The 12,809-nt window shown below is 36.0% G+C and overlaps 1 protein-coding gene across 2 annotated transcripts; it reads right to left on the minus strand.

The window, feature by feature from the left end:
* Positions 1 to 1,637: 1,637 nt before the first annotated feature.
* LOC132158690 (protein eva-1 homolog B-like) lies at positions 1,638 to 12,353 on the minus strand. 2 transcript variants are annotated; one of them, XM_059568221.1, is made up of 3 exons: positions 12,072 to 12,353; positions 2,531 to 2,623; positions 1,638 to 2,423 (listed from the first exon to the last, which is right to left on the minus strand). In XM_059568221.1, the coding sequence occupies exons 2-3, from the start codon at positions 2,595 to 2,597 to the stop codon at positions 1,990 to 1,992; spliced, it is 501 nt and encodes a 166-aa protein (XP_059424204.1). In that variant the 5' UTR covers positions 2,598 to 2,623; positions 12,072 to 12,353; the 3' UTR covers positions 1,638 to 1,989. The 2 variants fall into 2 exon arrangements, with proteins under 2 accessions (XP_059424204.1, XP_059424203.1); XM_059568220.1 differs by lacking the exon at positions 12,072 to 12,353 and adding an exon at positions 4,677 to 5,380.
* Between the last annotated feature and the right edge of the window lie 456 nt (positions 12,354 to 12,809).

Raw genomic sequence — 12,809 nt, forward strand, 5'->3', positions numbered from 1 at the left:
GTAATTTGGTATTTCTTACTGATATAATCTGATGTCTTAGTGGCTTTTATCATAGATGACTGGCAAATCAACCCTTTTGATTGTTTTAAATGGCATCTCCTGATTGGTATAACCATGTTATTCGGGTTGAGCAGGATGTTTTTTTGGCTTTATTTAGGAATGCACAATATATATATTGGTACCATATCAGAAATTAGTTGATGTTAGACATTTTTAAAATGTACCTATACTGGCCAATGTTGGATTTTCTGCTCATTTTGAAATCCACTTTTTTAATTTTATGTTTTAATGTTATCCAACTCACAAAATTTCATATTGTAGCATTAAAAACAATTGAATTTAGCTTTTTAAAAATGTATTTAGACAAATTAGTATAAATCATGTAAATAATTTTCTCATCGGTATCGAATTTTAAATTCTGTACTGTTCGCTTCTGTTGAAAGATTAGGGATCAGCAAGATTTTTAAAGAAGTATCATTTGCTCAGAAAGGCTGCATTTATTTGATAAAAAAACTGAGAAAAAATGTAATATTGTGAAATATTATTACAATTTAAAGCAGCAGATTTCTATTTTATTATACTTTAAAATATAATTTATTTCTGTGAAGCAAAGCTGAATTTTTATCATCTGTTACTCCAGTCTTTATTGTCACATGATCCTTCAGAAATCATGCAGATTTATTATCAATATGCTGATTCATTATCAATGTTGTAAACAGATATGCTGCTTAATATTTATTTATATATTTTATGGGATACTTGTGATACTTTTTTAGGATTCTCTGATAAAAAGTTTAAAAGAGCAGCATATTCAAAATGGATATATTTTCTAATATGCCTTTCCTGTCACTTTCTATCAATTTAACACATACTTAGTGAATAAAAGTATTAATTTCTTTACATTTTTTTTTTTTTAAACTTTTTTTCAACTTTAGTTAGTCTGTTTGAGCATAAAAAAGATGTGCAAAGTCACAATGCTCAAAGTCCACTTCAAAGGGAAATATTTTATTTAACAGAAATAATTTACGAACAACTCGTTTGGACTACAACGCATGTTTTCCAGAATTTGTGAAATCACAAATATCGACGAATGGGATGAGCCCTGGTTGAACTGCACTAGTGAAGGCAGAGAGTGTTATTATCACTATGTTGGATACACGCTATCTTTTCCCAGGCAGACGAATTTACAGTGCTTACAATCATCCGGGTTTAAATCGCGCTCCAACTGATTTGATTCTGATGCAATATTTATACAACACTCAAGCTTGCAGGTGGCTTTGGTAAGGGGCATGACATTTCCCAATCAGGTGCAGAGTGGAGCCAATCACAACACACACTGGCCCAGCTAACCAATCACAGCATATTTCGTATTTCAGAAGGCGGGCCCATTTGATACAGGAACTATTCGAGCCATTCATGCCAGACTGGGAAGAGAGGTGTTGTAATAATGTAAAATATGTGAAAAATAATGTGTTTTGGAACAACCTAGTATGAGACCCTGTTCTAGTACACCCCAAAAACAAAATCAAGACTTTGTAAAAGAGCATAATAGGACTCCTTTAAAAAAAACGAATCCCATGCTTTTGAACAGCAGTGTAAATTGCCATGTTGCTTTATAATCTAAGAGTTACCGCATGATTTGACACGATAGAGGACTTTAAAAAAGTACAAAAAAATATTGGTAAAAAAATCTACACACAAATAGCATGGTGCAAAAGTGCATTTGCTTTCAGTGAGCTTCTAATAATCACCTACAATATACAAATACTTTTTAAACGTCAAAGTCTAAGATTGTGCTTTAGAATGATTTTCAATAAGCACCATGACTTAGGGACTGATAGCAACTTGCCCGGTACAAATGTTGCATACAGAACAGTTGTACCCGTGGTCTGTAAGATTACAATAACATCAATACATAAAAAATTGTGAATGGTGTCTATCAACAGCCTTTCAAAGAACTGCACTCAGCCAGTGAAATGTCCAGGAGTGTTAGTAGTAGTGCACTCTTCCAATAGTGCCTGTCCCTGTTCCCAGGATGTCCGGCTGTCCATTTCTCCAGATTTCCCTGATGATCCTCTCCCTTTCCTCCAATCGCTGTGCCCGCTCCAGCTCCTCAGCTGAGGTGAACACGTTCCTGCTCAGTGTCCCATCCGGCGTGATGAGATGGTTGCTCATTGGGATCTCTGTGGTGCTGTGCCGGATGGAGGAGTCCAGGCCTCCTGCATCTTCCTCTTCCTCATCATCGCTGTCCTCGTCTTCCTCCTCCTCCTCACTAAAGTCTTTCAGCTGTTTTTTCTCTGGCATGGGGGGTGCTGTAGTGGTCCGAGGCTTGCAGGAAATCCGAATGACCAGGAGGCAGAGAGTGAGCACCAGGCCAAAACAAACGCCGATGACAAAGTAAAGGCCAAAACTCTCTGGATTGGCTGGATAGATAGGGAAACAAGAGTAGTTTAGTCACTGGAACATATTCATATGAGTGTTATGTTCTTTTAACCTGAGTTGCATGTTAAACGTGGAAAAAAGCACTGACCTTTAATGTGAGCATAAGCAGCAATAGTGTTGCTCAAGAAATCCATTTCCTTCCTTTTCACATTCATCCTGGCTTTGTACTGTGTTTTCTAACCTACAGGATAAAAATTTTTTAAATACTTTTGTTAAAGGTGATTGGTGCTTGTTTTCAGCACATGCTTAAGTTTGAATGCTAAGTTGTTTTTAGGGCATTGCTAATGTATTCTGGGTGATTTTTGACTGTCCTAAAAACACTGCAAAAATTTATATTTTTGAAATCAGTGTTGTTTATCTTAATTTATTTTGCTGTATGAAGCTAGGACATCACAAAAAAATTAGTTTTTACAATTTTTGTTATAGACTCATATTGTTTTATAGATCCATACAGTTCTAATTTTAAATAAAAAAAAATAGCTGTATGTTAAGATTATAAAATAACAGTAAGTTTTCAAATAAAGAATACATTTAAAATTCAAAATTAGAAATTAAAAAAGTGTAAAAAATTAAATCAGCAAATTTTTTATTGTAAAGTTTTAAAGGTGAAATTAGCTGTGCATATTTATATTATATTTAAAATAATGAGTAAGATTTTCAAAGAAAGAATACATTCAGAATTTAAGAAAAAAAAATTCAGGTTAAACAAAACAAGGACAAAGGTCACGCTTTTTATAGATTCTTTCAGGGTTTTTTATTTTTTTATCAAAACAGTTATGTTTTTAAAGCCAACATTTTTAGAGGTGAAATTAGCTGTAAATAAAGTGTAAATAAAGCTGTAAAGTTTTTAAAAAAGAATAAACTCTAAATTCTACATTTTAAAATATTAATATATATTTTTTTTAAACCACAGAAAATAAATGAATGAATAAATAAATGAATGCAATAATTTCAGGCCAAACAAAAACTAGGATGAAGGCTTTTGTGTTCTAAAAGGAAAAAAAAACAGACTAGTCAAACTGAGCATTTTAACCAATCACAAAGCTTTTCTTCCCAAATGTTCACTGTGAAGCACAGCATAGACACACTATATATAGTGTAACTATTCAGTAAAAACATCCTGAAGTCTACAACCCATCCCTGCGAGCTCCTGTTGTGAGGTTGAAAGGTCAGTATTGTCAAGAGCTAGTGGGGCCCGTTTCCCTCACAAATCTCCACCTAATGGTGTGTAGCCAGTAGTCAGATTCTTTTGTAACTGAATAAAGGACATGATAAAATACTCTTCACTAATGACATCCATTGAAATACATCTCCAGCCTTTTCCTTTCCTGCTTTGTTTGCGTCCATGTTGTATTTCCTCTCTGACTCTTTTCCCTTCTAACTGTGAACTCCCAAGGAAGATTCATATTTCCAAGGACCAACAAATACAGCCACACCTTCGCATACAGTATGAGGGCACGAGTTTGAGGTTATATTTATAATCCCAAACAAACATATTCTCCCTATGACAGTTTGATAGTTCTGTGCCTGGTTCTCATCTCAAGCCACAACGTGTTGCAGGCGCCACAGAAATCGTGGAGAACTGGGGTCACGTGCGCCTGCCGGATCTTAGCACACTTCCTGTGTCCCCCACTCCTCGTTTTTATCCCATCTACTACAGTCAGAACTTCCTGCTGACTTTGGCTTTGCTCGCTCACTATTGTTTTCTGTCTGTGACATCATTGCTGTACACATAATGTTTAAGTATCCAAACTCAGTGATTTAAATGGGCTTAAATGACTACATAATTACACATTATCACAGCATTTACAATTTGGACTTACAAAAACGACCTTTTAAAGGCACAGTTGACTTAAAAACAGACTTGTATGACTTTCTTAATTGGAATGCAAAATAAGTTATTTTGAATGTTAACACTATGTACAATGAAAAAATATAGAAACCAGAGGCCTTCACACACCATAAAAATGGTTAATATGACTCATTTGATATATTCCAAGTCTTCTGCCATCATATAATAGCTTTGGGTTTAAATGTTTTTTTTATGAAAATCCTAATATCTTTGAAGTGCCTCCTTTAATATTCAATAAAAGAAAAAGTCAGTTCTAAAACATCAATAAAAAAGAGAGATCATTATGAAATTATAAACAGTTGTTTTCTAGGATTTAAAAATCATACCTTCCCCCCAAAAAACAAAACAGAAGTAGCATATAAATAAATGCATTGAGATTTACCATATAAAGCAATCAGATCCTCTTCATGGTTTGTTGTGATGGATTAAGTTTCTCACTCTGGTTATGGCCTTGTGTCCTCAGAATAGTCCTCAGTCTTCGTCTACACAATGACAAAAGCAAACACACACACACACACACACACACACACACACACACACACACACACAGAGAGAGAGAGAGATGCACACCCTTGTCAGACCACATCACATCTAAAATCCCTGAGGCATCTGCAGTGCAAACAAATGTAAGGCGCCAGATTGCACTGTGCACACAGGAAGTCAGCTTGAGATCTAACAGCCTAAAACAGATTCATATTTCTATGAAAATGAAATAAATCATATCCCAGATAGGAATCAACTACATGATGAAGGAGTCATTCTCGAACTTAGCAGGAGTGTGAATTAGAAAAATAAATCACAGCGTGAACTGGCTGAACAGAAGCATTATGAATAAATATTTCAATATGAACCTCTGTGTTCATTTTTGTCAGCTTTCTTCATATGTCACACAGTACTAAATTATTTAGTTTGTGCCAGTTATAAAGCTATGCTTCCAGACATTTGGCCCGAGCTCTGAAATATTTCAAAGGCAGATGGTGTGAAAAAATTGCAGAAGTTTCTTTCATAGTTGGTTTAGTAAAGCCCCTTTGCTTTGCAGTGCCAATCTGGATCTAGCTGACTCTTGTAAGCTCATAACATGTATAGAAACCACAGCCAATTTTGTCCCACATGGCAAACCCAGGAATGACCCAGAAGAGAGTCAGTATGAACATATTTCACTTGGAAGCTGGGTCAAAATGCATGTTCTTGTTGGGTTCCTGTCTAAATTACTGCAGTGGCTGATACAAAAAGTCCATAACACAGATGCACTAATACAAATAGTTACCCAAAAATATAAAAATAAAACAGAAATAGAAATTTTAGAAGTTAGTAGAAATATTAACTTAGTAAAGAAATAATCTCCAGAAAAAAATTTCATCTTACTAGCTCTGTTTAACCTTTCACTCACAGCACAGTCAAGTCTAAGTGGAGTCTAATGGCAGCTGGAGAGAAGTCAATCTAAACACCTATTAACCTGACGTGTTGTTTTGTTTATGTTTTGTTTTTCCCCTTAGGAGGAAATTATTTGCAGGCATTCTGCCCTTGTGCGATCCTGTCACTCCAACATCAGCGGTTTTCTTTTTCTGACCTCATGTTCTGCTCCAAAGCAGATGTTGCATTTAAACTTGACAAAGCAAAGGGGAAAATGCCAATGTATGTTCTGACATCTGGGGACATTAATAAGGCTTGGAGAACATAATTTATTAGTTTGAGCTAACTATAGGCACATGGTCAAAGTTTAAATGTTTAAATGTTTAAATGTGCAGTTAGGGGCTCTTTCTACCTGATCTGACTCTTAACAATATCTCTTGTTGGTGCAACACCATGTGGTCAGGTTCCTAAAGTCTTACTATATAATATTTTAACTTTGATTGTTTTGATTTATTTATTTTATAGTAATGCATGTATTAATGTAAATTACACCACCATTCAAAAGTGAAATATTATTCACATTTAAAATTACTGTTTTCTATTTTAATATATTTTAAAGTGTACTGTAATTTATTGCTGTGTTGGAAAAGCTGACTTTTCAGCAGCTATTACATTTTTTATGACATTTGTCAGTCTAGACACCATATTTAACGCCATGTTTTTTGTCCACTACAAATTCAAAACAGTTTTACAACATGAAAGTATAATATGCTGCTTTGGCTAATTGACTGACACCAAGAAACACAACACTGAATAGACTTTACTCTGCTTTGTAAAATTAAATATCGTCAATTGCTTAGGTTGAAACTTGCTGTACACACAGATCCTCCATATATAATTTTGAGAGAGGAAAAAATGCTCTGGAATTCCAGATAAAGCAACCATCCATTAATTGCACTCCACTTAACAATTGATTTAATAAAGAAAAGATAAACGAATGCCAAAGCAAACACTGCCTATATCACAAAGCCTGGGAAAAGTCCAGAAATACTCATTCTAAATTGTTTACTTAAAGGCAGAGGAAGTCCAGAGACTGTCATATCTGCTGATAATTCTTGTCTTTTCCACAATAAGAAGACCACAATAGCATTTCCTTCCCCTAGATCAGTCTCCATCTGACAGGAAAAATTTAGACCTAGTGCAAATACCTAAACAGCACCCCCTGATATGTCTCTCTGTTTTTCTCATTAAGTTGTCTGTCCAAATAAAGAGTGTAAGTGGATGATTTGTTGGGGGACAAAGTGACAAGCCAAAGATTCCTTTTTCTGCTATTTGTTAAAGCTTCAGTCTTGACCATCGAGGGACGCATCAATCAAAAACAACCTGACCAAACGACTCCCTCATTGTAAAGCACTAAAAAAAGTATCATCACAAAGCATGAACGGACTTTACTCCACGACTTTATAGGCTATAATTGAATTCACCAATATCAAAAGAAAAACATAACCCGAGCAGCCAGCGCAGTCGTCTCGTTCATATGACACACCACCAGCCAAAACAAGCAAATGGATATTTTTGATACTAGAAATGTTCTTTGAGCCACTGGAATTTCCTGGCACAGTGGTTGAACCACTTGTGGTCTTCTTGGCAAAGGGCTCGGTGACTGATACAGAACTTTAAATCTAAATATAATCGGGTTTCTTTGTCTCACTAAACTATTCCCAAACTGTGGACAGACTGGAGGAGGTAATCTCAATATACAAACGACTCTTAATGACTATTTTATTCTGTCAGCCTCAGTACAAAACAACTTTATCATGACTAGACTAGTGTCTGTTCTCTTAAAATGTCCTTTTAAGATGAAAAGTTCACTTCAAAAATGCAGAAAGAAAATGTTTTCCTCTTATCCCTTAAACAGCTATGTTGGAAAAAGGAGTGAAGGGGGTAAAATGTGTCCCTGAAAGCACATTTGAAACTTTTATGAAACCCTTATCATAATTTTTGCGTTTGGCAGAATGCTACAGTCCTAACATCCTCATAATCTTGAGTTTTTCCATAAACAACCATCCAAGAGCGTTGTAAAAGTGCTGACTGTGGAATCTCTCAGCCAACACCAAGCCCCTTGGGTCTCATTTTCTCCCATCAGGCAGACTTACCTGAACACCAACCATGTCCAGAATTGTCTCAACAAATCAAAGTTGGAAGCTTAATGTAACTTCCAAAACTACTGTCCAACTACTGTAGTGAACTTGGGCACATTTCTTCTGGCTGTGTTGCCTGTAAAACTGCTCAGGAGGGTTGCATGGTAAAAGCATTTGCTATGTGAATTATCTTGAGCTCCTTTACAGGCTTGGACCTCACCGTGACATTTCCAAAACAGTGTAGGGCGCCTTTCTTTTTTGTTTCTCTTGACAGAGAACCTAGCAGATTAAGCCGTGTAACTCATTTGGAGTGTGTTTCCTGCCAGTAGCTCTTACTGAGGGGGATATTTCATTTGGATCCAAGTCAGACATGTGGTTGCCATCAGATTCTTGACCCTTGCACCAAACGTGAAGTTGACCCTAAAGACGTATGGCAGCCAAGAAAGACGATACTAAATGAACACCACACAACCTCCTTTATATATATATATATATATATATATATATATATTATGAAGCAGGTCACCTCATGGGATATCACAAGTTGAGATCACATGACCAGCCATATACTGTTATAACTAATTTAAAAAAACTATTAAATGAATTGTATTATTTTAGTGGGTCCCCCTCATGTGGACAGATGTGTTCTGAGATCACATGTCCAGCTGCATAAAAAAGTTTGTGAAGTTTTCTTTTTATTAATTGTATTAATTTATAAATATTAATGAACTGAAAAGTTAAGTAATAATGAAGATTAAGTAAACTAATGTTTAATAATAAAGTCAGCTTAATGCTAATATTTATTTAGCAATTTTATGTCATGGCAGTGCATTACAACACAGACAAACTGTATACATACTTCAAAGTTCTTCCCCATCATCAACAAAATCCTGTACATACATTCAGTGCATAGTGTCAGTATATGAATTGGGATGCAATTCAAAACTTCAATAATGCTACTAAAAATTAAATGCGGTGGTGTTTTTAAACAAGCCATTTGGGGGGGGGGGGGTGGCAAAGTCTAAACTTTGATAAAGAATATCTCTTTGGATTTGAGACTTTAGTCTTTGCAACTTTACAGATCTTCTTAATGCACCAAGAGCTTGTAAGACTCCAAAGAGAAAGTAAAAATTTTAATCGCATCATATGACCCTTTTAAACAGCATTCTGTCTGTACCGCCTTCGTTCACATGCTTGTTTTCATCACTTTTGCTTTAATTCTCGGGCACTGACTTGTTTGCTAAACTGAACATCCAATCAGAGCTTTCAATCTCGCCAATGGCCACGACGTTGGCCCAACGATGGGTAACGGTCGATTGTCTTGGTGTGTCACAGGTTTTAATATAACAGAGGATGTATTTGCCAGCCTGAAGTGCCAGTGGGGGTTGTGTGGCTGAAGGCTGTGCTCCTGGGTGTTAATGTGGACCAGATGTCTGTCTCAGTGGAGCCAAAGATCCTCAATAGTTTTCAATGCAAATGCAGAGTAGAAAAACACTTCTTTTAATAATGTGTGTTTCATGTACCCTGATCTTTGGCTCCAATCCACTTCTAGGGTCAACAGGGCCAAAACACTCTGGGAATGTGGGAATGGATGAGAATGCAACACAGTCCTTTCCCATAACTAAACCCCCAAAATAAAAGCAATTAATACTTGTTTTAGATTTAAAACCCTAAGGAGACCAATTATGAAAATGAGATTGAAAGTTATTTGGATTTAATTAATCACGTGCATCTGCAGTCTTGTTCCTGCTTGTTTGAGTTCCTAAAAAGCACAGAATGTTTGTGGGTGATGGGACAACTAACCCTCAGGTGATCCCAGCTCTAAAGCTCCACAAATAGCACAATGATCTCATCTGCAGATCGATCTGAGCCTGGAGGTCTTTGCAGATCCCAAGAAACATGTTGGATCCATTATGTAGACCCTCTGATTACTGTACAACACAAAACATGTGGTCCATCTTTCCCATGGATGGGTGGGCATTGTTAACCCCATGCTGGCCACAGAGCTTTATTAAAGCATAAATATAGCAAAAATAATCAGGTTTGTAAGAGCAAATAGATCAAAGAAAGCTGTGATTGGCTAAGGATTTTAGGAGTAACCAATCACTGATCAAGATTCTGATACCTTTCTTATTTGTTCTAATATTGTTTGTATTGTTTGTAAATGGTAATTTATTGAAAAGCCGAATTTTCAGCAGCCATTTATGTACTTGCTTTATATGTACAAAAGAACAGAGAAAAGAACAGCATACAAAGAATGAATAATGTTAAACTTAAACACACCCGTGTTCAATCTCATTCCTAGGGATTTACTAATTCCCTTTAACTTTAATATTGCTCTAAACAAGACTGACACTCTCAATGCATTTGTAAATCAAGCCAATGGCATTAACTGAGCAAACGCATACCACTCAGATGAGATTTTGTGCTATATTATCTAGGGTTTGCTGTATTGTTGGATTTAGGGATTTATTCTCTCAATCAAAATCCACAAGCTCATAAAAACAGAGATGGGGAGAAAAAGAATGTGGTGGAGGTGTTTAAAAGTACAGACTGACAAAGTCATTAAACCTTTTAAATCTTCAGAGCAAAAGGAGTGTTAGTGTAAATATTCTTCTGAATCAAACAAACTTAGATAAGGCATAGCTAAGCCCTTCCCTTCTTCAAAGCAGTCATTTGAGAGTTTGAGAGCCAATAAGAGTGTGCAGAATTAAACATATATATCAAAAAGTGGTCATTAACAGAACCTCCGAGACAAATTCAAATGTCACTTGATGCCACTGATACTTGTGACCAAATGTCATTGACAACAAATCTCAACACATCTAATGGTGCCATATTTAATTTAAGAGTGGAAGGGAATATCATAAGTGAATATAATAATAATAAATGTGGTAAGTGATACATTTTGGTCTCACACAAATCTATTGTATTACTTTCGAGCTGCTCATTGCACAAAACTTAAGAAGATTTGCAGTGCAATATAATTTGTATATAATATTAACATAATAACAAAACTCATGGGATGATTACTAAGTCATCACTATATTTTGTGAGTATGTGGGTTGCTGTCATTTTTCATCACAAAAATGTGGATACAGCAAGATTTACAAATGCATTTAGATTAGAGACTGACCTCTGACCTCGACAGACTGTATTATCTACCAGCACTAAAGAAGATAAGGTGACTCACAGATCAACAGTAGAGAGTGTTTGTGGAAGAAAGCAGATGCTCAGAGCAGGGTTGAACAGATCTGAACACAAGTCAGCCATCTCTAAACAAAAAGCAGCTGCGAGTTTTGCACATCTCTCCATCGGGATTTAAATCAAAACTAACACTGCATGCCAAAATGAACAAAGACTTTAACAATCAGCTGCTCAAAGGCACGAGACATTGAATAGATTTTCATGTCAAAGGTAAATTGAAATGGTTTATTTTTAATAACTAAAAAGGTGTGGCAGGCAAACACAGGGGCTTTTAAATACTCACTTGGCTGTTGCACAGGAAACCCTTTTTAGTTGACAAAACACATCAGCCATGCATGAAGCCCTCACCTCTGCTGCCTGGTCATGTTATACATTATTATTGACCTTCCCGCAGATAATCACACTATCAGCCTGGGTGTTTATTTTAATAAATATAAAACATAAACCAATTTACAGCTGCAGCTCTGGCCCTAACACAACTCAATAACATTAGGGATTCTTCTGTCCAGAACTTGGATCAGACTCTTATATAGGAAAACATTTATGCACACACACATGCTTCATGCAGTGCAAAATGATCTAAAATAACTTCCATCTGCACAGATCTCTGATTGGTGGATTCATAACCTTACAGAACATGATTCATGAGCATATGAGTCAATGCAGAGATGACAAATTCAGAGATGTGGCATGTGCCAGAGCTCTATATTTACAACACTTAGCATCACATTCATGTAAAAATACACACACACACACACACATATATATATATAAGATGTAATCTTCTTTGTATATATTTTTTTCTTTTTTTTCTTAAAAATTGAGATTTATGCTCAAAACAAGAACATTGATAATATAAAAATAAACTTCGAGACTATTCGAGACTCTCAAAAAATACATCTTGTTTTAAGGATGTTTATATATCTTTACTGAAATGCAAAATACAAATGCAGTGCAGAACATCACAGAACTATTCCTTACATATCTTATCAATTTTAAAGTGCAACAGGTTTACTAAAGTTATATTAAGTAATAGCTTTCACTAAATATGGCATGCTGAAAGATCAGAAACTTACCTCATAGAAATCTCAAATTTGTTCTCCTACAGCATCACACACTTCTTCAGACTTCTTGGAAAGTTTAGTCCAGAACTGATGGCATCAATACGTTGCAGGCCAAACTGAGAAGAGTCTTCACAGTCCTGTCCAATGACTGCTCAGCTGCGTATTCGACTCGGCTTGAGTTTGTATTACAAGCAGCCGCGTGTTCACTCCCTTTCAGTCGTTCGCTACAAGCAGCAGGAAAAGTTGTCATAGAGTCCTCACACACAGAAGGGAGAAAGACATGGAAAGAGAATGAGAGAGCTAGAGGGAGGAAAAGGGAAAAAAGTGGTACAGCCTTAAATGGGCAGGGTTTGGGACAGAAAAAAAGGGAGGGAGAAAGAGGTCTTCCCCTTGTTGTTAAGGAAACAGCCATGAAAAGCCAACTCCAGACCAATTAACTAAGATTTTCCACACTGAATAAAACATGGAAGAACAGAAGAATGAAAGAGCCTTTGAGAGAATCACTGACTGAACAGGGAGTGTTTGCCTCAGTTCGGGGAGGCAGCTCTGAAACTGTAGCTTGCCAAGCTACATGCTAACCATAATTGAAAGCAGTTCACAGTACAGAACTGCACTGAATTTACTGTTTGAAAAGAGTGGTTAGCTACACTTCAAGCAGCTATCAAAAAGATGTTAACTACACTGAAATAGACAGACTCACTTTTATTTTTAGTTTTTTATTTTATTTTATTTAAGATACTTTCCAACACT

The sequence above is a fragment of the Carassius carassius genome, chromosome 15 (genome assembly GCF_963082965.1).
Source record: "Carassius carassius chromosome 15, fCarCar2.1, whole genome shotgun sequence".
Lineage (NCBI taxonomy): Eukaryota > Metazoa > Chordata > Actinopteri > Cypriniformes > Cyprinidae > Carassius > Carassius carassius.

What these genes read in the sequence shown, in the direction of transcription:
- LOC132158690 (XM_059568221.1), bottom strand. Translation starts at nt 2,597, where the DNA reads ATGAATGTGAAAAGGAAGGAAATGGATTTCTTGAGCAACACTATTGCT. An exon ending in TGCTTATGCTCACATTAAAG is followed by an intron (nt 2,424 to 2,530) that starts GTCAGTGCTTTT and finishes CTATCTATCCAG; the next exon opens with CCAATCCAGAGAGTTTTGGC.